Source organism: Carassius auratus, chromosome 7, assembly GCF_003368295.1.
Source record: "Carassius auratus strain Wakin chromosome 7, ASM336829v1, whole genome shotgun sequence".
In the NCBI taxonomy this organism is placed as follows: Eukaryota; Metazoa; Chordata; class Actinopteri; order Cypriniformes; family Cyprinidae; genus Carassius; species Carassius auratus.
Genome location: NC_039249.1, coordinates 15,550,193 through 15,574,841, shown reverse-complemented (window position 1 = coordinate 15,574,841; position 24,649 = coordinate 15,550,193). Strand labels below are relative to the sequence as shown.

General features: G+C 36.1%; 1 protein-coding gene across 1 annotated transcript in view; it reads right to left on the bottom strand.

Annotated features, from left to right (window-relative positions):
- Positions 1-24,649, bottom strand: part of tox3 (TOX high mobility group box family member 3) — a 50,830-nt gene that overhangs the window by 19,724 nt on the left and 6,457 nt on the right. The window contains exon 2 of the mRNA XM_026267593.1: positions 1,306-1,368. Within this exon, the coding sequence (XP_026123378.1) occupies positions 1,306-1,368 (63 nt within the window). The remainder of the gene's footprint in view (positions 1-1,305; positions 1,369-24,649) is intronic.

The window sequence follows — 24,649 nt, the reverse complement described above, 5'->3', positions numbered from 1 at the left end:
ACAATATCTCCCTCCCACCACCCTACACTTATTTCAGGTATGTGAAAAAGAGGAATATAAATGTTCATGCTTTTAATTTCATTGTGCCATGTGTCATAATACCAGCTGAAATGCGAAGGAAACGTTATTTCTTAGGAATATATTTGACTGGGGTAAATTTTACATCAACACTCTACAACTCAACTTTCACTGCAGGTGCCAACATGGAGCTTGGCCTCTGCAAATAATACTTTTATCAGAAGAATTTATAGGAGATTGCAACTGACTCGATCAAATGTCGTTACATCTGCCTGTGACAAAGCTGTGGCTTCACCGCCTAAACTTAAAATGAAAATGAAGCCAGAAGCCCACACTAACACATCGTTACCAACAAATGTGCAACAAATGCACTTCACATGAACAGACATTATCTTTGCTTAGCCATCATGAGTCTATCGATGCCGTTGAGATTGCGAGAAGGAGATTTGCATTGGAAATGTGATGGAAATCAGGCAGTGGCAACAGTGAGTGTAACAGTGAGTGACAACACGTACTGTAAAGCGCCTGTATACAATCACACACAGATAGTGAGGCTAGACTGAGATACACAACCTGTGATTTGCAGTGTATATTGTCACTGACAGGGGATAAAAAAATTATGGAGAGAAAGAGTGACTTTTGTGAGAGGTGCCACTTTTCTTTCCTTTTCTAGCTTGATGGTATCTTAAAATGATCATGGGGACAGGTGTTTACATACACATGCCTTGAGCTGTCACTGGAGCCTGACGGCAGCTTTCACCTGGAGCATATCAGCAGGATGTAAGCACCTGTGGTATATCACCCTGCAAAAGCAACCCTAATCCCATCTCAACGCTCAGTGCCTCCTGTGCTCCTCAACCTCTGGTCATCACTGAGCTGGTCGCTCTGTTAACACCAAGCATTGATACATAAACATACCGGATCCACTGGAGGAATCATTCAGTCAGATTATAACATTGCAAGTGTATGTGTACAAACATGTAGCCACTGGCTTAACAAGCTCTAAGCTTTAAGGGTCTGGGTTTTGGAATATCCCAAAGCAGTTCAGGAAGGCCTGTAGGGAGCTAATCATGTTTTATGTAAATGCAGCAGCTGCACACCTGCCGCTGAAATTAATCATTTTATTTGAACATACAGAGGAATGCATGCTAAATTAATTGACTTTGTATTAAAACAATAAATAGTTACACATGGTAATGACTGTTTAGTGATTCCAGAAGAATATGGCTCATGGCATGAGCTAACAATCCATGGAAATGTAAAGGTTATCCTCAAGCGTGTACTCACATCTCCTGCTAATAGAGCTCCATTGGCATCAGCCATGTTCATGTAGTTGTTGTTATTCCCAAACTGCAAAAGAAAAGAGAGAGAATACATAAGTTATTTCAGTTGCCAAATGTTTTTAATTTACTGTAGTCTCATTGTGCAGTCACCATATAAGAATGAATTTTTTGCTATGCACAAAATAGCAGGACAAGGAGCTGAATACTAAAAGAACCGATTCTTTGTTAACGAGGAGTCTGCATTGAATATTACATTTCAAATCTTATGTGAGTTTCATTTGGGGGAGTCCTGTGAGCCATTCATTCAACAGTATCATTCAAAAACTCAAATTCAATCATTTTAATGAGCCAGGTCCTGACTATTTTTTAAATTATTTGTTTATTTTTACTTACAAAAGTTTGTGATGCATTGGTAAATAGTGATGTTAAATATATATGCCTTTTAGATAAATATAATCAAATTAAATAATTAAAAGTGCCTGGTTTATTTTAACTACTGACTATATTTTACATTAATAATTTAATAATAATTGTAAAAAAAAAGTCACAATGAGAACAGCGAACACATTTACTTTAAAATACAGATTTAAAAATATGATAAGAATTATCAATTACCAAACTTAGAATTTCAGAATTGATTACAAAAATTCTGGAATCAAACAATCACAGAAATAACTAATGTACCTGCACATAAATTTGGAAAGCGGTACCCAAACGGTTCATTGATTAGTTCACCCCTCATGTAAATGGGTAACAATGACACATGAAATATCCCAGTTGCTAATTCAACTCATACCATTTTATACTGTAATGCATCAGAGGGAAACCTAGGTGTGGCTTGCTGTTTGTCATGCAGAGACTAAATTTGCATTATAAGTGTGGGGGAGAGACACACAGTCATCTAACTAAACTGAAATGCCCACACAGGCTGATGAAAGATCATGGTTTATTACAGTAGGTGAACACAGAGCAGATTTCTTCCTAAAGTGAGCTGTTTTCTTTATTCTGATCCTTTATTCTATCTTTAGTACCCTTCTAAATCAAACGTGATGGCAAACAGTTTAAATGGCAGGCATCCTATCTTTTCTTCTGAGAAACAAACACACTGACAGGTTGGAACAATGGAAAAGCAAAATGAGGAATTATGGGTTAGCAGCTGGAAGGCCAGCACAGAGGGCCCTCTATAACCAGACAAATCATGCATACACACAAAGATACACATGTGAGGACCATGCGCACACACACAAACATCAACCGCAACAGCCTCAAGGCCCTGATTCAACAGTGCATCCAACAGCAAGCTTTTGTCTGTTTAAAACAGAGTGATTCCTTCAGATGTTACACAACCAGAAGAGTTGGAATAAGAGGGAAAAAGGGCTTTCTTATCGCATTGTGGAGGGCAAACAATTGCAGGAACAAATTAAGATCAGAGCAAAATGAGAAGAGCATTAATTTATTTTTCCCCTGCTTTGTTCTCTCTCTCCCCCTCATCTTTTTGTCTGAGTGGTTAGTATGCGAATGTAATTACCGAAGGAACTGTAGCTAATCAACTGCGAATGGTATCCATTAATTAGTCTATGCCCTGGAGAGAGAGTGAGTGAAAGAAAGAGCGGGGGGACAGAAAAAGAATGAGCTGATGTGTTAAAAGTCTAACCAGCAAATCTACACGTGTACCCGTGCACAACACAAACACACACGCGGGCCTCGCAGCAGCTGCAAGACTTGAAGAGCAGGTGTTTTGGGCTGAGGCGGCCTTCTGGAGCTCTCACCTGGCGCATCTACACTCAAGAGGAACACCATGACACAATACAGCACCATCATGTCAGCGACATAATGTCTCTCTGAAAATGGAAACCCTGATTTTTTCCAAACAGTGTTTGTCGTTCAGTTTTTGTTGTTGTTATTAAACATTCTTCTGATCATATTAGTGGGAGTCTGCTGTCAGTGGTCCTAAGGTCACACGCAATCCTAGCCATTTAAATATAGGATGGTGAATTGTTGTTTGAATAGTTTGAAAAAAGCTAATGCTTTCTGCTTTTTTAACAAGTGTCTCTGTAGAGCAAAATGTGTTTTTGGAGAGAGCATTTAAATAAAAGAAAGAATAAGCCTACCCCTCACTCCACACTCCAAAAATAAAGAATAGTATTACAATACGAAAATGTACAACTAATACAACAAATCGACATGACTGTCACACTTTTAAGAGTCAAAATGAACTTGCCTACTATTATTCTCAAAGATTCATCAATGCCGGTCCTTCCCAAGAAACAAATGTTTATCCATAATCTTTAGGTCTAAAAAATAATTTGCTCAACCTTTGAAACAAGTTTACCTTTCTTCTCTCATCACTGCTCAGGTTAATGGTAATGTTAATTATCACTATTAAAAGGGGGGTTTTACAGCGATGCCATGGCAGAATCGTTTGAGGTTCCCCAAAGAACCTACCAGTTCTTAAAGTACCATTTTGTTATTAGTGTGAAGAACATTTTATTAATCTAACATCTTAAGACCCTGCAGCATCATATGAGGACATTATATATTTGAGAATTTCTCTGATACTGTACTTGCCACAGTTTTAAGTCTGGATGTCATGTACAGAGCACATTCAGGGCTTTATAGTTTTACTATGTCCACTCCCTCTCCTTGGTCATCAAAAATGTCTGAAATTAATTTAGTGAAACCTTTTTTCACCAAATTATCATTTTATTAAATTACAATATTTAGTCATTATCATTTAAATCTGTCTAATTTTTTATTTGTGTGTCATAAATCAACATCTCAGGAAAATGTTATTGGGCTTCAAATCAAAATATATCTTTCTGTTATGAAATGAACATTGTTTTCATACATGTCCTCACATGAGGACACCAGGAATAAATGCATGTTTATTATGCATTTTGGGAGACAAAACAAATATACACGGAAATAAATTATAGTTCAGTATTCTATTATATTATATATTTTTATATAATATAATAGAATTATAGTATTATATATTATTATGAAGTTCCCATTATTACACTTCTTTTTTTCATTCCATGTTGCCCCAAAACACATTAATATGCAAATTAGTTTATAGATACATTGTATATAATGAGAAAACCTGTTTATGGTCATTTTACACACATTTTGCAGAAAGAAAAATGGTATATTGAATCATTCTGTTATAACATATTTGAGAAAAAAAAATGTTGGTAAAAAAAATGTGTGTATATATATATATATATATATATATATATATATAGAGAGAGAGAGAGAGATTTTGCCTATGCAAGGTCATTCATGTCTTTTTTTTTTTTTTTTAAGAAATTGAGTCCTGAATACCTCTACCGAGGGCATAGCATAATTTATGAATTAAATATCTTTATTTTTATTTATCTTTTTACATTTTTTTTAATGCTCTAAAGAATGGAAAGACATGGAAGAAAATATATATCTATTCCTAAAACTTTTTTCACGGGTCTTAAGAGGCTAAAGATCATTTTCCAAAATAAACAACTTTTTGTGCAGTGGAAAGGTTCCATGGATGTTAAAAGTTATTTCTGGAACTATAGAAACCAATACATTACCTTTATTAGGGCCTTATGATTTTCTCGATGTGGAAAACATGGACAGAATCGTGAAATCCAGTCATAAAAACATAATTCACAGTTTAAAACAGAATGTAGCAAGAATTTGTCAAATTTTTAATGTATTAATCAAAAGTAGGTCATTATACTTAAATTAAATTGCAATATGGACTAGTATCTGTAAATATTAAGCCGCAAAAGTTGATTTAAATATAAATCCTGCATGTTCTGCATGTCTCTGTTAATGAATGGTGCAAAACTAAAAAAGCAAAACAAAAACAAACAGAATTTGGAAGAAAATAAAACAGAATTTAAGAAACAAAAAAACATATTTCATAGGGCCCTAAGAGAGAAATCTATCAAATCAGAGACAGAGAGAACAAGGTGGATTCTGAGAAGATGGAAAAAAGTTCATGCCTCATTTAATCACTAATGTGTGCCTACATGATACAAACAGCAAGAGGAAAGAAAGAAGTGTGTGTACACTAGCACTGCTACAGGCTTTAAGTTATTCATTCACACCATCAGCATTCACCCTGTTTTAAATCCCATTACCTGCCTCTCTGCCTCGCATCACTGACACATGCAGATCCACAACTCATGAATATTAATTGAACAAACATTACTCTCAAACAGATATCACAGAAGGACTGCTTTAAATCACCTCTCACTTGTCAGCTGTACATTTAACAACTGATGCCGATAAACAGAAATACAATGAACTAGAGCTTTTAGGAAACAGAAGTTAGCGTGAATGGAAACGGACACAGGGTTGTCACTCTTGGCTCACTTCAGTGACTACGTTTACAAGCTGTTAAAATTCGGGTTAGGGTCGGGTTAAGGTCACTATTTGGGTTTCTGAAACATTCGGGATAACCCGTTTACATGCGTGAGCAGAGAGAGTTGCTCCTGTATACACGGAATGTGTAATCAGTCGCCAATATAACGATGTAAACGGCAACGCACGGTTAGCATCTGGACGTAATGCGCAATATGCGTCATTTCCGATTCTTCTTCCTGTATCCAAAGACTCAAAAGACCAAGATTCCTTGCGAAAAGAACATGCGCAGAACACACATTTTGATGGGGACATGCCGAAACGCGTTTACAAGACCAAATATTCGGGTTAGAAAAGGGGTACCCCAGGTATAATATCCCGGTTTTTAAAAACCGAGATATGAGCATATCCGGGTTTTTGCCAGTGTTTACATGGCCGTGCGCGACCGGGTTATTGCTAATATCCCGGTTTTGAACGGGTTATTGGCTGCATGTAAACGTAGTCAGTGAGAGAGCAGACCCTCTCATGTTCATGGCAGGGTGGGATTGAGCCAGATGCCAAATGAGATTAGCCTTGATGGGAGGATGAGACAAACTGAAAGAATGAAAGAGAGAATGCTGTAAATGGGTCAGATCAGACAATGGAGCCTCTGTAATTAACAAGATGAGAGGAGTAATGCAAATGCTACCTCTGCCTCGTTAGTGAACAGTAACGAGCTCAAGAGACGCCCCTGTTAGAGATAAATTACAATAGATGGATAGTCAGCAACCATCTAGTTGATTAATGACATCAATTTTGACTTTTTTCCTCATTTTTTTCCTTTATTTTTATTTTTTGTATTAAACACTGCATTCTTTACATTTACATTTCAAACCTCTATATTGATGAAAAAGGTTTAAACCATCAATCGTCTATGTACAAAATGCAAAAAAATATGCACAAAAACACTTCACTCGCAACCAGCGAGTTGATTAGTGATGTAACGTTTTAGATTTTTTTTCTCATTTATTTTTATGTATTTATTTTTGTATTATATTTTATTCATTTATTTTGGTATATAAGTAGTTTTACATAAAAAAAAAATACAAAAAATAAATAAATAAACAAACTGACAAAAACCGGTCCCATCAGACAATCTTTTATGAATCTTGCCATTGTTACATGTAGTTCACTTTTATGAAGCTCCTGACTGATTTTGGACACCAGCATCCATACTGAGCCAGGTTTCATAACCTGAGTGTTTGTATATTCTTATGCAAGTGTTTCCAGAGGGAAATAAGATATTATTACAACAGAGTGAATTCAATCACCCCGGGGGAACAAAACAATATTACAGAACTAAGACCCGACACAACCCAAACACAGTCCACTTGAGAAGAATGTGTCCATGAGCAACAGCCTGTTTTAAGAATTACCATGGTCACGTGGTCATTATCTACGAATGGGAGAGTTGAACAAAAATACTGGAGTGTGACGTAGTTTACTTTATTATAAAATATAACACTTTGAGAAAGGAATTATCCTTAGTATTTTAAGGAAGACAGTAAATCTCAGCCTCTTAGATGGCGTGAATAACACACAATATAAGCGGCACACACAAACATAAAAAACGAAAGTACACACAGTCCAGGGAGGTAAATGTGTAAACTGACATCTTTGTCCAGCAGGCCCACACAAAGAGCCTAAAGCAGGGCTGTTCTGATCCGCAGGAGAAATCGATCACTAAAAGTCAGTTTAAAGCTAAAATCATTACATGAAAGCACAGCACACAGAGAGAATACAATCACACTGACAGAGACTCTCTTTAGACAGTCACCTCTTCCTCTCATCTCTCTTTCATGCTCTCGCTCTCTCTCCCTCACTTTGCCTCTCTCTTCTGTGCGTTTTTGTTCTGTTATTGCATTCCGCTATATCCCAGTTTCTTTAAAAACAAGCACATCTGGGTGTATAAAGGGCCATTTATAAATGGAAACTGCATTACTTGATATTTATTGCTGTAGAAGCTGGCCTTTTACAAACATATCAGCAAGAGAGATAAAGAGGAGATCTGGACTAGTGCACCATTGCCAAAAGAGCTACAAGTGGCAACAATGAAATCTGAGAGCTACTTGAGATTTTTCCCACTAGATGAGAGATATGAAATGGATCCATAAATAAGTCCTTGAGTTTCTATCCTCTGAGCTTTCAGTATGCATTATACCATTTTTTCAGAACCTATCCAATTCTGAGTATCTGTCGATATCGATCCAATCTGATACAGGCACAGTTTTTTTTTTTTTTTTTTTTTTTATTAATCGGTGTATAATTTCTATACTTATCCGAGTTGACCTGATCATCACTCTTTTTTGTGTTAAACACAATCAAACTTAATTTTTATGAAAAATAACAAATTAAAAATTATATAATCATAATCTATGACAATAACACTTTTATTGAACTGTTGTTTTCTTCTGGCCACAGGTTTCTCCCAAAGGTTTTTATCCATCCTGTCACTGATGGTGTCGCCTCTGGCTTGCTTTGTTGGGGACACTTCATTTTCAGCGATATCGTTGACTTGATTGCACAGATACTATTTAAACTGAACTGAGCTGGATGATGACATCACATTTCCTAATTAACGCTGTACAGTTGCTTTGATACAATCTTCATTGTTAAAAGTGCTATATAAATAAAGGTGACTTGACTTATAAAAAAAGGTTAGTGGATAATTCAGCAGCAAAAGATACTCTAAAAAAAACACGGGTGCACAATATAAAATTATAAAAGTGAATGTCTAAATCTGGTAAAATGTTACACATTGCTCTTTGTTTTGTTGTAAAATACATTCATGAAAAAACAAGTAAATACATTTATATACTATAAAATGAAAAGACATTTTTTTTAAATATATAGCATACTAGTGAGGGCAGCAACATATGATAAATAGGACAGAACAAAAAAGACTTTTTAATTAATAATAATTAATAATCTTTCACTGCGTAGATAAGTATTATAATACTAAAGGCTCTAATACAGAGCAGCAGAAAGCGCTTATGCGCATTTAGTGTGCAGAATGATGAGCTTGAAACAACAGAGTCTCAGTGTGCAGGCTCTGCAGCACTCCGAGTGCACATAGAAAGGTTAGTACAAGGTTAGTAAGAGATATTTATATTATAGTGTATTAAATCCGTGAGTTAGTTCATTGAGCCTTTTCTGTTAACAGTATTAAACCTCAGTTACTGTGTGCTCTTGAAGAGAGTTTCATCATTTTGACTGTAGTAACTGAATGCAACACGCAATTTGATTATGGAATGGAGGATAACAGACAGCCGCAGCGGAAAGAAGGGTTTATGTGAACTTGAATTTAATGACTTAAATATTAATCTGTACCCCACAATGAACTATGGAACAGCTTTAGAAACTTTTTTGTGCTTTATCATGTTTTTGTGCCTTTCTTGGGGCTCAACAATAACACAGAATAGTATACGGACAAAATCGGATTCGGATTGGTCTCGTCTGACCGATACCCGATCCGCAGAAAATGCCAGTATCGGAGCCGAAACCGATCCGGAGTATCGGATCAATGCATCCTTACATTATACCACTATAACACATAAAGAGGGATGCAAATTAAAAGGAGTAAATTTGACATTGAAAAATATGGGCTGACTATAATAATCTTGTAATAACCTACAATAAGCATATGTTACAAAACATTCAGTAGTAGTAGTAGTAGTTTTTAATAGAATAAAATCAATGATAATCCAGCCTGTCCTACTTGGACACACATCCCATTTATGGAAAAGCATGCCGTACAACATAAGATGTCACATAAGAGAACACTAGGGATTGTCACCTCCGCCACCCCAGCATCTGTTTCTGCTGTGTAATAGAGCCGGACCTACCATGGGGGCTGTCATTAATCGGAGGTATTTAGACAAGACAAAATGGTCCTGTTTTGTCTTGTCTAAATATCTCCGATTAATGACAACCTCTGTAACTTTCTGTGCTGGAGTTATAGGTCAGTTATTCTATTTCAGTCCTTAAAGAAAAGCTTGAAAGAAAGCCCTGACTAGTTGAAGTTTCATCTTTGATCTCGATTGGTACAGCACTGGCTCCGTGCCACAGTACAGCTTACACCCTGGATATAGCTTCAGAGATTCCCACAATAGAACAGAACATCCAGTTACACACACACACACACACACACACACACACAAAACGCCCCCACATATGGAAGTGAACAAAGTTTATGTGTACGCTGACTTGCACCTAATTTCATTTAGGGTTTTGGAATGTACCAACAAGCCCTGTATAATAAAAAAAATAACGCAATAAAAAGTGTACCCTATAAAATGTTAAATGCATTTTCATATTACCAAGAAACTCTTTGTGAAACTTCCAAAACAGCATTTTCTATTGTATTCATCATTTCCATGACTAATTTCTCCAAATGTGTATAGTTAGCTGCTACATACTGTACATTTATTTTATTGCTGTTTGGATACATCTGCAGTGGGTGCTCTGCCTGCAAGTCTTTGTATGTCTGTGAAACACAAACTGTTAAGAGTCGGCTCATTCATCAGCTTATTATTCTAGTGAATACTCCACCATATTAAACAAATGGATCAGCCTACAGCTGCAGAGAGAAGCCTGCATGAGAGGCCAGAGGTTATTGTCTAATTTAAATCTTGGCTGTATTCCCAGGCCAGTGCCACATTCCAATTTGTGGCTGTGTAGCCTGGCGCCACTGACAGGAGTCCTTCTGAAAACACAGTTATGGCCGCTCTCCAGAAATGTGTCAAGAAACAAAGCAATCAACAGGTTGTGGAAGATTAACAGTGTGGTTGATATAAATTAGCCTGAATAATGAAAACGGTTTATAGGTTTTGTGCCACACAGACCGTTTACACCTATTGTGTGTTCACACACAGCTGTATGGAAAGAGAGGTCTTGCTCATATATGAAAGTCAAACAGTATTCCAGGTTAAATAATAGAAGAGATATGAAAAACAAATGACTAGAGGCAATTGAATGAACCGAAAGAACCGCTCTCCTCTTCTGAATAAAGAGGAAAGGAATCAATAGGCATCCCATTTATATATATATATATATATATATATATATATATATATATATATATATATATATATACATGTGTGTGTGTGTGAGAATGTTTTCAAATGAACTTTCATCTTTAAATATATGTGTGTGTGTGTGTGTGTGTGTGTGTTTACAAATGAACTTTCATCTTATATATATATATATATATATATATATATATATATATATATATATTTCTGTGCCACATCATTAAAAGAGTTTCATATGGTGTGGATGGAACTTTTTGAGAAAAGAGAAAAGACTATGGAAATCAACCTGTGATTGATTCTGTTACTACAACAACAACAAACAAGAAACTAAATCAGAGGAATCAATGTTCGCGTCAATCGCACAACGCACATGACAAAGATTTGACCTCAGCAAAACTTTTTAAACGCACCCTATGATAAAATCTAGGGCTGGGACAACGCGTAGAGGTCATTAAAATCATTAGACATGATAGAAAAAGGGTGGAACGCCAAAGTTTCACGTGGAGCATTCGGAGATTTTTTTTCTCCATGACAGGCTGCTGGCTCTCAATGTTAATATCTTTTTTTTTTTTTTTTTGGAAAAGCACTCTCTGTATTAGCTTAAGTAAGCTAGACCCTATGTGTTCAGTAAGCTTGTTTCAGTAAGCTATGTGTTTTCAAGGCTTCAAGGTTTTATTGAATGCTATCTCTAAACAAGTGCAAAGTAATGCATTCTTATTTTGTAATTCTAAGAGCAATAAACATATATTGAGATGTTAAGGAATTCATGTTTTTTTTTTTCATTCAGATATGTAAATCAACATGTATAAATTGTTAGTAGTCAATTAATGGGGAGAATCGAAATCGAATCACTCTGGGAAAAATTTATCGTTAGATTAATCGATGCATCGAAAAAATAATCGCTAGATTAATCGTTTAAAAAATAATCGTTTGTCCCAGCCCTAATAAAATCATTTAATAAACATAAAATAATTCAACCATTTTGCTTAAAGACAAAAAGTCTGTGTCTATTATGTACTGTGGTCCAGAAACATGTAAAGTCCTTCACTTAAGGACATCTTACAGTTTTACGGTAAAAAGTCTAAAAAAGGGGGTCAATAACAGATGCTATATTTGAGGCTTGACCTCTGTTAAAGGCCAAATGGGAGAAGTGCTATACTGAAATAACAGATTGGCCAAAGCACACAAAACATTCCACAGACCGGCCATCATCCACAGCACATGTAGACACTGTCCACCTCCATCTGTCTTCGTTAGGTCAGTGGTTGACCCGTTTCTCTGCATTTGAAGAGGTCTTCTGGGACCTCCTGTGTACTCCTAACACTGTTAGCGTAGATATTTTGAAAGCAGTAACTTCAAAAAAGCACAGCTAGCCAATTTAGGGCAACAGCAGGTCCGGTGAAGACAATGCCAAGCAGCTAATCCGAGCCTAAGAGAAAAGAGATGAGAGGAAAGGTCTGACATGGAATGCATCTGAGGATGGTGGAAAATGAGAGATAGACTGCTTTAATACTTTCGCTTTGGTTATGAAGTTTCATAAAAAAAAACATGATAGAAACAAATCCATTGATGTATACAGAATAGATCAGTGATGGCTAGTCCCAAAACCAGATGTCAGATTTTTAGGATAGATCATGACTAGTTAATCACAAGACTCATTATGACTAGTAGTAATAGAAGCAAACAAGAAAACTGTCCTAAAAGAAACAATTTCAAAGAGACTTGGCAAACATTTTTTTTTTTTTTTTGTTCTTTTTCATTTAAAAGGATAATGCAGGATAATCTTCTTTGTAAAGTACAAATTTCAATTCCAAGCAGTTTGAGCACAGCCACACTTAAAACCTCCAAATTGACCACATCACAGATGAAGACAGTTTTATTTTCATTCGCATCTCCCACTCATCCTCAACCATTCCAATTAAAATCAGAGTGACTGATTGAGTATAATCGTAGCCAGAGGCATGACGTTTAAACACTGGCAGACTTGCTGTCAGTGTGGACTCGTCATGTACAACAAAGCATGTTTAAAGCATAATTGAGGCCAGATGGCTGAATCTTGTGCCAAGACAGACAGGCAATCCATATGCATGTCCACAGAGTATCAGTATGACTGTAATCAAGAATCGCACAAGTGTCTGTCAGACAAGTCTTTTCACTCGGCATGCTATTTTTTTTTTTTTAATCCATAGACAACATTCAGTGCACCTCCAAGGCCTTCTGCAGTAGTCCAACAGAAGACTTCAATTGGCAATGCGTGGCAATAGACAGTCCTACACTTCAGCAACATGCTCTCTGTACGTGTACATGAGAGCACTCTGCTCCTTAATGTGGCTAAATGATGAAAGTACTGGTAGTCTTTTTTGTAGCAAGGGTTCTAGGGTTCTACAATGCTGGTGACCAGTCAGTCCAGATATGTATATAATATGTATGGTAAACTGGAACAACATTTATTGTTAAAATACTTATACAAAGTAAACACATTTTAAATTAATTACAAATTATTTAATTGATTAACGAATCTAACATTAATACTAACTGAATATAACAAAGCAATTGCTTTGGCCTCAGGGCTTCAGTACAGTAACAATATGAAAGTAAATTATTTAGTTTAGCCAGCAAATGCTGTTTTTCACTTATAAATAGTTTTCTGTGCATTAGAAGTTTATTACAATTTAACCCCATTATAAAGTCCTAAACATAGAATATATTTATATTTATAAAAAAAAAAAAAAAAAAAAAAAAAAAAAAAAACTGATGAAACAGAAGACTTATCAAGTTGCACAGTTATTTCCGATCAAGAGTCAAAAAATATACTGAATGCCAAATATTTTGGTCGGCCAAATCACTGAATTATGTCTGACAGCGAAGCACAACATTAAGCATCCCTTCGTATTACTCCGTGACAAGAAAAATATTCTAAACGGCCTCGTAAAATCTGAATAGTCCACGTAATCCCATCTGGGTAATTCTGCAGTGAACACTCTGGCATCATTTCAGTAAACTCTTCTGCCAGCAACAGCAATCCGTGCATTAATATCTCTCATCAAATCGACAGGACCAGCAGAATGTCTGACGCGGCGCCTCTGCCATCACACTTTTTGAATTATATAGAAATAGGATATAACATTACGCACACGGTCCAAAACATACAGGCAATGCTCTGGGGCCTAATTTATCATTGTTATTCAAGTGCTTGCTCACCTCATACTTAAAACAAAATCCTTCTAGATTCTAATTAAGCTCTAAGGTACCTCCCAAGGGCTCTGCTTTGGCAAAGAAAAGCACTTTGATTTATGTAGCACTTTGTCGTTAGTGCTTCAGGCCTGCCTGTTGCGAACACACTAGTGATAAATATAAGCATAGAGCAATTACTCATATTTGTTAATTAACTCCCGCTAACAATGTTTTCCTCCACAATGTAATGAAAACACAGCAGATTGAACACAAATATGCCCCATTATTTCATGTCTCCACCTACATGCAATTAAGATGAAAATAATTTGCTGCCACAGAGCCCTCGCTGTGAGGGGAAACTTCCAAGGCATACCAAATAAAAGCCGTTTACCCAGCACAAGCAGCAATCGGATGGAACTGATAGGCTTTAAATGCTGTAATTAGCTCTCAACCTTGTGGCTGTCCGACTGCATCCCGCTAATGTGCGAACACATGCACTTGTGAATGACTTCAAATATCACAGCTCTCCTCTGCAGCCCTTTAGCCTCAGTTAGACAGGGGCCAGGCGCTCTCTAGCTTAGAGATCTTTTTTCGAGGAACGCCGTACAAGTAGATCGTATCCTACAGCACCCCTGGATTGAGAACAAAGACGTTAAACACAGAGGTCTTGCATGCCAAGGCGGTGAAAACCTATACGACTAAATCAGATCTCTATATGAACACAACACTGCCTGTCATTTACAGAGAATGTTTCTATACTGAAGAGACATTGTTTATATGCTCAACCCACGAAGGTTACACCGATAACAATTCACTCTCTCACTACTGGCACAGAACAGAATGGCTATTCAAAGCAGACTACGTCAAACAGCTCAGACTCCACCCCGACACTTAATTAGTAGCGATCGTGTTCTTCTTTTACACCGCGGTGCTTGGTGAGGCTAGCTGAGCTCAGGAGTGCATTGAGCCCATGTGTAAACAGAGCTTTGGAGATTCCAGTCTCCGGGACTCTGACATGTGGCTCAGAGGAGCATGGGGAGATGAAAGCTCTCATACAAGCTTTATCAGGGTGAGTGAGAAGGGTAATGATCCTAAAACAATCTACCATTGGGGTTTTACAGAATGTAAGGCTTTGGAGCGCACTGTCCAGAGGTCCAAGCGAGCAGATGCTAACGTTGCAGCAACATCTGGTGACCCCTACTGACTGTATGTTCATATAAAACACACAAAGTCACGCACTGAAGTGAAATTCTTTTTGTCCATACTGCACAGTCCTAGTGAAGTGTTTGAAAAAACCTGCCCGAAAACTATCGTTGTGGAAGTTATGCAGAAATGTAACATTTCACCTTAAAGGGATAGTTCACCCAAAAAAGAAAATTATGTCATTAATGACTCACCCTCATGTCGTTATAAAACCTGTAAGACCTCCGTTCATCTTCGGAACACAGTTTATGATATTTTAGATTTAGTCCGAGAGATATCCGGTTCGCGAACGAATCACTCAATGTAACCGGATCTTCTTGAACCAGTTCGCCAAATCGAACTGAATCATTTGAAACGGTTCTCGTCTCCAATAAGCATTGATCCACAAATGACTTAAGCTGTTAACTTTTTTAATGTGGCTTACACTCCCTCTGAGTTAAAACAAACCAATATCCTGGAGTAATTCATTTACACTTGTTTATCTAAAAGTGCAGTTTTCCTTGTTTTAAATCTAGCCAAAAAGCCATGGGTTGACTGTGAAACAGTAGACATTAATTATATGCATTTATTGTGTAGTTACTACATTTCCATGTCAATCCAAGTTAATTTTTAACGTGAAACATTTGCTGTCACTTTAATTCAGCATGTGCAGCACAGCAGTAATATGAAACAGGCGTACATGCAGAAGTGATCGCTGCATGACTGCTGCAGTCGCATCAATCCTGGAGTATGACGTTATTTTTATGACAAATGTCAAGGGCGCATTATTGTAGCACGAAAGCACATTAATATAACGCACAAAACCAAACGCACATGCTCAGATACATGCTGATCTCGCCCAGAGAAAGTCTGCGCACTTAAAACTTTTCTATCTCCGTTCTCTCAGACTGTGTTCTGTGCACTCACAAATCTCTCTAAGCTCATGCTCTAGATATTGTTTTTTCAACTTCCTATTTATAACCTACACCGTTCAATTATTTCGCATCTTTTACAACGTGCAGTGTGAGCGATCTGATCTGTTAACATTGGCACGAAAAATATACACACCACAGTGTGTGTTCCTGGCATTACGTAGACCTATGCCCGGTCTGTTCTGTTATCACACTCCATTTATGCGCGCTACATTCTGATTGGTTTGGATAGCATACTGCGGGAGGTTGGGGCCCACGGAAAATCATGCTATAAAGCGATTAAAAAATTTTGCACGCTCAAATCATGATTTTTTTTGATGATTTTGATTAATAGCACAGCCCTACACTTCACCCATCTGCCTTTGAATGGATAAACCACTTTGTCCCACCTCAAACTAATGCTATTGGCTTCTAAGTTGAATTGCTCAAGTATATAGTAAAAGTGCTACAGAGCCAAAGCGTTACACATTATTTGCAAAGATAATTCATCTCTATTTACTAAGGAATTCTGCTATGGAAATTTGTGAGTGTGAACTATAATCAGTTACAATAAGTTTCAAAGGTCAGTTTTAAGAAAGCACACAGAACAAATCGAATGTGATAACCCTGAGAATGTCATTTGTACAGTACAGTTGAAATTTAGAAGGTTTAAGTAAAATTCAGTTAAGTGGATTGCTTTAAACTGTAAATCAGGTTGATTATATTGAAAATGATTAAAAAAAACATTACACAAGAAAGCTTAAATAGGCATCCTAATTGATACAAGACACTTAGGAAGCCACATAGTTCCTTCTTAAACAATGAACAAAGCACTCTTGTTTGACTATTTTTAAGCACATTTATAAGCTGTTAATTTCTGCTGTAACCTTTTGGATCAACTCATTATAATACATTTTAACAACACTCCATTATATCAACTAATGAAGAGAGAGAGAGAGAGAGAGAATGGAAAATAAATGAGGTTGATAACAGATGTTGAGGTTCTACTTACCTCAGCTATAGACCAAAGCATTCATGCTAACAATGAGAAGTGTAGATTATTATAGTGGGTGAGTGTTTCTCTTTAACAGTCCAAAACACGTTACATAAAGCGCATGCATCCATAAAAAAATGTGCCTCACTCGGCTCTGTGACATGAATAAGGCCTCCTGTAGCAATCCCATGCGTTTTTGTAAGAAAAATTTCCATATTTCAAATGTAATAAACACTGTTCTCTCACTTCTGCTCACTGTCATATGCAGAATCTGTTCCGGCAGATGACGTAGAATGTATTAAAGGAAAGAGAGAAAGAAAAAAATGACATGAGCATTAACAGAGTTTGAGGTTCTATTTACCTCAGCTATAGACCAAATCATTAATGCTAACAATGAGATTAGATTTATATAAAAAATAATAATAAAATGTGTGCATTAGTGATAAGTTACACAGTGAATAATCATGTTAAACCCCTTTGGTAGGGATGTATTTATACATTTACATTACATTTAGTCATTTAGCAGATGCTTTTATCCAAAGTGACTTACAAATGAGGACAATGGAAGCAATCAAAAGAGCAATGATATACAAGTGCTATAACAAGTCTCAGTTAGCTTAAACACAGTACACGTAGCAAGAGCTTTTAAATAATATAATAATTGTGTTCTTGTTTTTGTGAATTGTATAATAAATAAAAAAAACAGATAGAATACAAAAAGATTAGAAAGCTAGTTAGATTTTTCTTTTTTTTTTAAGAATAGAATTAGAATAGTGAGTGCTAAAGTTAGGGGGTCAAATTAAAAAGGAAGAGATGTGTTTTAAGCCGATTCTTGAAGAGGGCTAAGGACTCAGCTGCTCGGATTGAGTTGGGCAGGTCATTCCACCAGGAGGGAACACTTCATTTAAAAGTCTGTAAAAGTGACTTTGTGCTTCTTTGGGATGGCACAATCAAGTGACGTTCACTTGCAGAACGCAAGCTTCTAGAGGCATATAAGTCTGAAGTAATTAATTTAGGAAAAGGGGTGCAAAGCCAGTGGTGGTTTATAGGCTTCATTTCCAAGAATTTGGATCTGAGAAAAAAAAATGCTACCAAAACCACAACTGCATCTGTATGCTGACAATAGAAAGTAAACATCATTTTGGAAATTAGAGCACATTCATACCTAAAACTACTTCAGCATTCAATATATACATCATACGCATATCAAACCTAGGCTCATTGGGAAAACGTGCCCATTTTTGCCCAACTCCAAAAACATACCTAAAAATACAATTCACTGCAGTTTCCAGTTGAAATGATCACTAGTGCTGGTATAACAACATAAGACCTTTCCACATAAATGATGATTACCTAGGGCAGATTATATCATCTCAGTTTAACAAAGACTTTTTTTATGCAAAATACTGTTATGACCTCACAACACTTTAATCTTTGATTTGTAAATGAATACATTTTGACATTAACATCACATTACCAGCACCATATGTAAAGCTCATCTGACACAGTAACCTTGCTCAATAGCTCACCTAGCGCAGCATTACACTTGCCATGCTTAGCGCTCGGGTCTTATTGCAAGTCACAATAATAAAAGAGCTCAATGACTTAAAAATGCAAGACAAAATTGCATGATTGCTTCAGCTAATGCATTTTTATTTCATGCTTGCTTCTGTTAACACTATTTGTTAGGTTTAGTGTAAGTGATACATTTAAACGCTACTCCCCAGACATCTAAATTCTGAACTGTCAAACAAAAAAAACATTGTCAGATGGTGCATTTTTCAGGTGACTTTGTGTTGTTAGCACCCTTTTCAAACCTCTACTGTTTATTCTTTGATTTCACTGGTTTCAACCAAACACCATGCCTAAGATATCACTGAACTCTCTGAAGGTCCTCCTTGTACTCATCCAGCTTATGTGACACAAATCCACCTTGCTATCTTTTCGTATAATAACCACAATGTTCTTCCAGTCAAATTTCAATTAACAAACAGGAGGTGCTCCATTTTACGCTTACCTAAATATATTAAAATAAAAGCCCCTCACCCCCCAAAACACACTCACACAGAGTTAAAGCCTCTCCACAAACTCCAGATGGAAGCCAGCTGCAAAAGTCTCCAATAGAACTTTATTAGAGGCTAAATGCAACATTCAATCACACTTTAGCAAAGAGCGCAGACTGGTGTTTCTCTCAAGGATTCCTATGAGGCTTATAAAAGACCCATCAGCAATGAAGCAATCACTGTACAATTTTTGGAAACCGTCTACAAAGCATCCACTCTCCAGTTTTAATATGCATATGAAATAAATATCAGCAGCTGGCTTAGCAGTGAGGCAAACCATATGGTTGGTGGCTATAAAAAACTAACACAGCATCAAACTTTTTTTCCCGTTATTTTCTTTCTTTTTCGTCATTCTTCCCTCTGGCAGAACATTGTCTTCATTTAGAATTAAACAGAGAACATATGTCTTAATGTGTTATGATACAAGTGACAGCAAGTGAATGTCCACTGCCCTGTCTTAATGAAAAGAAGAGCTCCTCTGAATAGAGCAGATTTTTATTACAAGGGAAAATATGCTGTCATGGGCATGATAACAATTTCATGGTTGGCGAATCGGATAGGAAGAGCAAACGTGCGAGAGGTCCTTTTCTCTCTCCTCTGTCTGTGATACAGCATCATTCCACATGCTAGTCAAATGATTAATTGCCCTGGGTTGTTCTGTCAAGCACAATTTAAATGAGTCGGCATGTCAGCACAAGCTGCCAGCCTTTGGAAATCAGTGCCCTTGGAGCAATGTGCCGCTACAGAACAAAACCACGCTCCTGTTCCGCCTCAGGCATGGGAGACAACGGCGGGTCCTCTTCGGCTTTGACAAAGTAAGTAAGTGCAAGCAAACGATTCCAAAGGAACAGCCTCGAATTAACAATTAAACAAAGTGCTTGTCTAAACATAAGAAACCAAATCTATTTGGAAAAATAGATGACAAATTAAGGAAAAGAGGAAAGAGAGAGAGTACAGTGTTAGAGCCAAAGTGTACATGACGATTTATTTAACAGAAATTACAGAGATTTACATTCCCATAAAAAACGAAGTGTCTAATGCACCTCTAGAATTAAAATATTGAGAGAGAACAAGGGAGATGGTAGCTCAATTTGAGAAGAAGAACTCGAATCGAAGATATTTAATGGGTACCCGAATACCTTGTGGGAAAGTAGGGGAGGAGTTACCCATAGTTTCAGTAACCGATGACCTTTTTTAAGCTAATAGCAAATATACATTAGTCCCTAATTTCCATAACACAGTCTCCAGCTGCACACAATCACCTTACTGTTTTTTTAAAATCCAACGGAATCTCATGTTAAGAGAAAGAAAGAGAAAAAAGACAGAAAGAAAGAAAAAATATAAATATTATAACGTGAAAAAAGAAAGAAAGAAATACTAAAGTAACAGCTCTATAGGCTGTCTTCTCTGTCTATGAATGTTGTTACTCGTACAAGTCATTTCAATATGTGTTCTGTTTGCTCATTCAAATGAGTCTTTTGTTTACCCTCACTATCTGAACTCTTTGCTCAGTGAGCCTTACTAGTATTTGCACACCTGCTGTCTTTGTCAGTTCATACAGGACAACCTGGAGCTGCAAGGCATTGTGGGTATGCGTGGCGCAACCTGACAAAGGACTAACAGAAGCTCTGCAGTATGATTTTATATTATCTTCTGACACGTGGTATCTGATGTACCATTCTTCAGTTACAATAATGAGATTATCTCTCCATTCTTCCTCTTTTTCTATAACTTTTCATGTCTGCAAAAGGATATAAAAAAATTTAGTTTGATGAAAACCAAACAGTCTGACGCTGAACAACTGACACTGTACCTCTTTGTCACAAATGATTGAATATGTAGAGACTCATGTTACCCTCAGTATAAAGTAACAATCAAAAGTGTTTAAGTCTATAATAGAAGAGCTCGAGTTGATTAAATGTTGAGACTATTGGATAAGATATGGGACTTAGAGCAACTTTTGAAAGTAGCTAGTTTTAACCATAAATAAAGAAAACAGTTTATTGTATTGCACACTTACGGAGTGGATCTTTAGAAACCACTTGATTCAGAGCAAAAGCTGTTTTTAGGTCACTGAAAATATCCCTGCAATAAGCCTGAGAGGTCGATAACTTAGAAAAGCAGGACAAAGCTTGTGAGAGCATCGAGAGACCAAAATATACTTTGTAGGGCCATGAACATACATTTTCTAGACTGTTCTTTAAATAGTCTGTTTCCTCTACTTCCTTTTAGCTTTAATGATGTATAAAAGGTCAAAGGAAATGAGAGCAATCATTAGTGCAATTATAATCTCAGAAACACTACACTTGAAGAGCTATATAAAGCTCAATATAAATTCAGACAGATGTTATCTCGTACACTGTGTCCTAACTCAATGCAATGAAACGACAAAAGATAAAAGCCACCTCTTAAGTATGTATCTGAGTTTTTGTCTAAGCAACCACAACCATGATGACCAACAAGACATTTGGTTGTAGGGGTCGACTGATATGTGTTTTTCAGTTCTGATGCCGATACCGATTATTACAGATCAAGTAGACCGATTTTAGGAATATTCTGAACTGACATATACATACATATATATATATATATATATATATATATATATATATATATATATATATATAGAGAGAGAGAGAGAGAGAGAGAGAGAGAGAGAGAGAGAGAGAGAGAGAGAGATAGATAGATATATAGATATATTGATAGGTTTACATTTTAGAAATGTATGTATAATAGCATAACCTCTTATAATTCTTCATTATTTCTTTTCTGATCGCTAAAATATAACCTACAATAGTAAAGGCGAATATTCAATTCATCATCTAAAGCACATCAATGGGTTAACTTAAAAAAAAAATATATATAATAAGTATAAGAATTAAACTCTTTATTTTTGGCAAACAATGGTTTTACTATTAAAAATATTAAAAAGTATATTCTTTTAAACAAAAGTTGTACTACTTGTTGTAATATTATGTATATCATACTGCACCACAACAATATATTTCTGATAATTTCTTTAAGCTAACCCAAACTTATATTTTGACGAGTTGCTATTAGGAACTTTTACATTTCTGTAGCCTATGTAAATCAAATGACTACAGTTTTACTCAAAAGAAACTGTCAAATGCTAATGAAGTGACTCTCAGAGGGAGTCAAAGCGGTTCTGGAGATGTTGTTCATGTTTTTATGTACTCATGTAGTGAGATGACAGAAGTAGAAATCACAGCTAGCGTCGCACACTTTGTATGTGTAGAAAACAAAACCGTGCGCCTGTTCCATTTACATAAACATACACGCAGAACATTCTGGATTCATATTAAAATATTATTTTTGTGGCTTAATATTTACAGACACTAGTCCATATTGTGACTCTATTTAAGTGTACTGACCTACTTTTGATGAATTCATCCAAACTTCATCCGCATCTACAGTAAATTCCATCATATGACTGGATTCCACAATTCTGTCCGTGTTTTCTGCAATGCGGAAATCTTATTGAGGTGTTTTGCAAATTCAGTGTAACGTTAGTGGATAGGGATTTATTTCAACTTAAGACCCTAGATTAGATTCACGGTTTTGGATAGCTGCATTTACATTGAGAATGCACGTACAGAATGAGCGTTTGGTTTGTGATAACAGTATTGGCATGTGCAGCGGCAGCCTCCCCTGGGTCCTAATGCCTGTTCAGTAAGAAGTTTTAATTACGTAGGGGGCACTTTTGGCCTATTTCTAATAAAATGAAAGTAAAATCCACAAATAATATTTAGACTGTGTTTGATTCAATAAAGCAGTAATTGATTAAATAAAATAATTTGTATAGTTTGATTTAAAGTTCAGAAGCTATAGCTTACATAAATCAACAACAAAAAAAACACAAACATGACACTTAAATTAAATAATTTTATATATACTGACTTATTTATTAATGTGTAATGTTATCCTTTTAAACAAATTATGAGCTCTAAAAGATTTTCAGAATTTTTACAACTCTTTTGCTTTAGACCATTAAAATCTTTAAATCTTAAAATTAGGGCTGAGCGATTTTTGCAAAAAAATAAATCTAATTTTTTTTTCCAGAAATTTTATAAGATTTTTAACTAGTCAACTTAATAATGTAACTACAACTTGATTCAAGTTACATTTCTTTATTAACCCCCCTAGATATTTCAAGTGCAGCACACATGAAGTTATCAACATGATGTAATTGTTAAACAAATAAATTATTAAATATCTTTGCAGAAAAGATGCAGAAACCACAACTACATATTGTACAAAGTTGTCTTATACATATTATGTTTTCAGAAATAATATGAGGAAAAGTATTTTAGAAAATCTCAAATTCAAAGTCAAATTCAAAATGACTGAAGGTATAACACCAGTAGACTTTTATTAACTTTAAATGTTCTTTAAAACAACAGCAGCTTTCAGCCTGTCACCATCATGCAAACATGAAATATCAGACATAGACAGTGGTAGTACTTTACAGGTTTTTTATTTGATTGTGTTGCTTTTCCATTGTTTTTTTTTTTTTTTTTTTTTTTTTTCTGTGTAAACATGGATGTGTTTGACTGTTGCACTTGAGAAAAAATAAAAAAAATTCATAGGAACTAAAATGTATCTTATTTTTCATGAATTCAGTTAAAGTTCTATTCAGCTCAATTCAACTGATGAAAAGAAACAAGTCACCACCCTACAATTTTTCTTTTTCAATGGCTCGTTTCACTCTGATGTACTTCAGATGAAAAAGAAGAAAAGAACTGCTGCTACTTCTATTTCTTTGTGACTTAACTCAGCAGTTTATAAAAGTATATGCATAAGCATGCAGTATACAAAGATGTCAATCAACAGCTCTGTATAGCCTAAATAATACAACAATACGAGACCATTAAATAATCTTTCCACACATATAACCCCAAAAGAAGTGGAAAACTGTAGCAATACTTTCTAAGACTTGCCTAGCTCATCATACTGTAACAGAGATGTTTGTTGACCCCATCAAGCTAAAACAATGTATGGAAAAGTTTCCTTTCTCTCTCATCGGAAGCCATTGTCATAACTGTAATATCTTCTGAGTGATCAGCATTCCATATTGGCACCCTTTGTTTCCTAACAATAAGATTTGAGAAGTGTTTTGGAACAGGATGAGAATCTGAATTTCAGCTGGGCTCTTAACAAAAGAAAGAGGACATGCTAAACCCTCTCCACATAGCTGACTGGCATCAGCACAATGTGTTGTCAGATGTGCTGTGCCCTTAGCATGGGCCACATTCCTGTCTTGAAGAGGAGCCATCAAACCTTTGTTCGACACAATCTCAAGGGAAGATTTGGTGACAGTTTTCAGCAGCTCGGGATCAATGATTCCTTTCTTTTTCTCTGTCTCACCTTCCCTCTCTCTCACAATCTAAATACACACACAGCAGTTACACACACATATGTGAGTACATCACCTCAGGTTTCATTTATTATTTCACTCAGTTTCATCAAACACATTCATAGATGCCTTTCACTTAGAAGCAAAAACAGACATTCATACCATCAGTTAACTCAACGTATAGCAACCAGATGAGGCACACAGGTAATATCGGAGGAAATGAGATGAAGA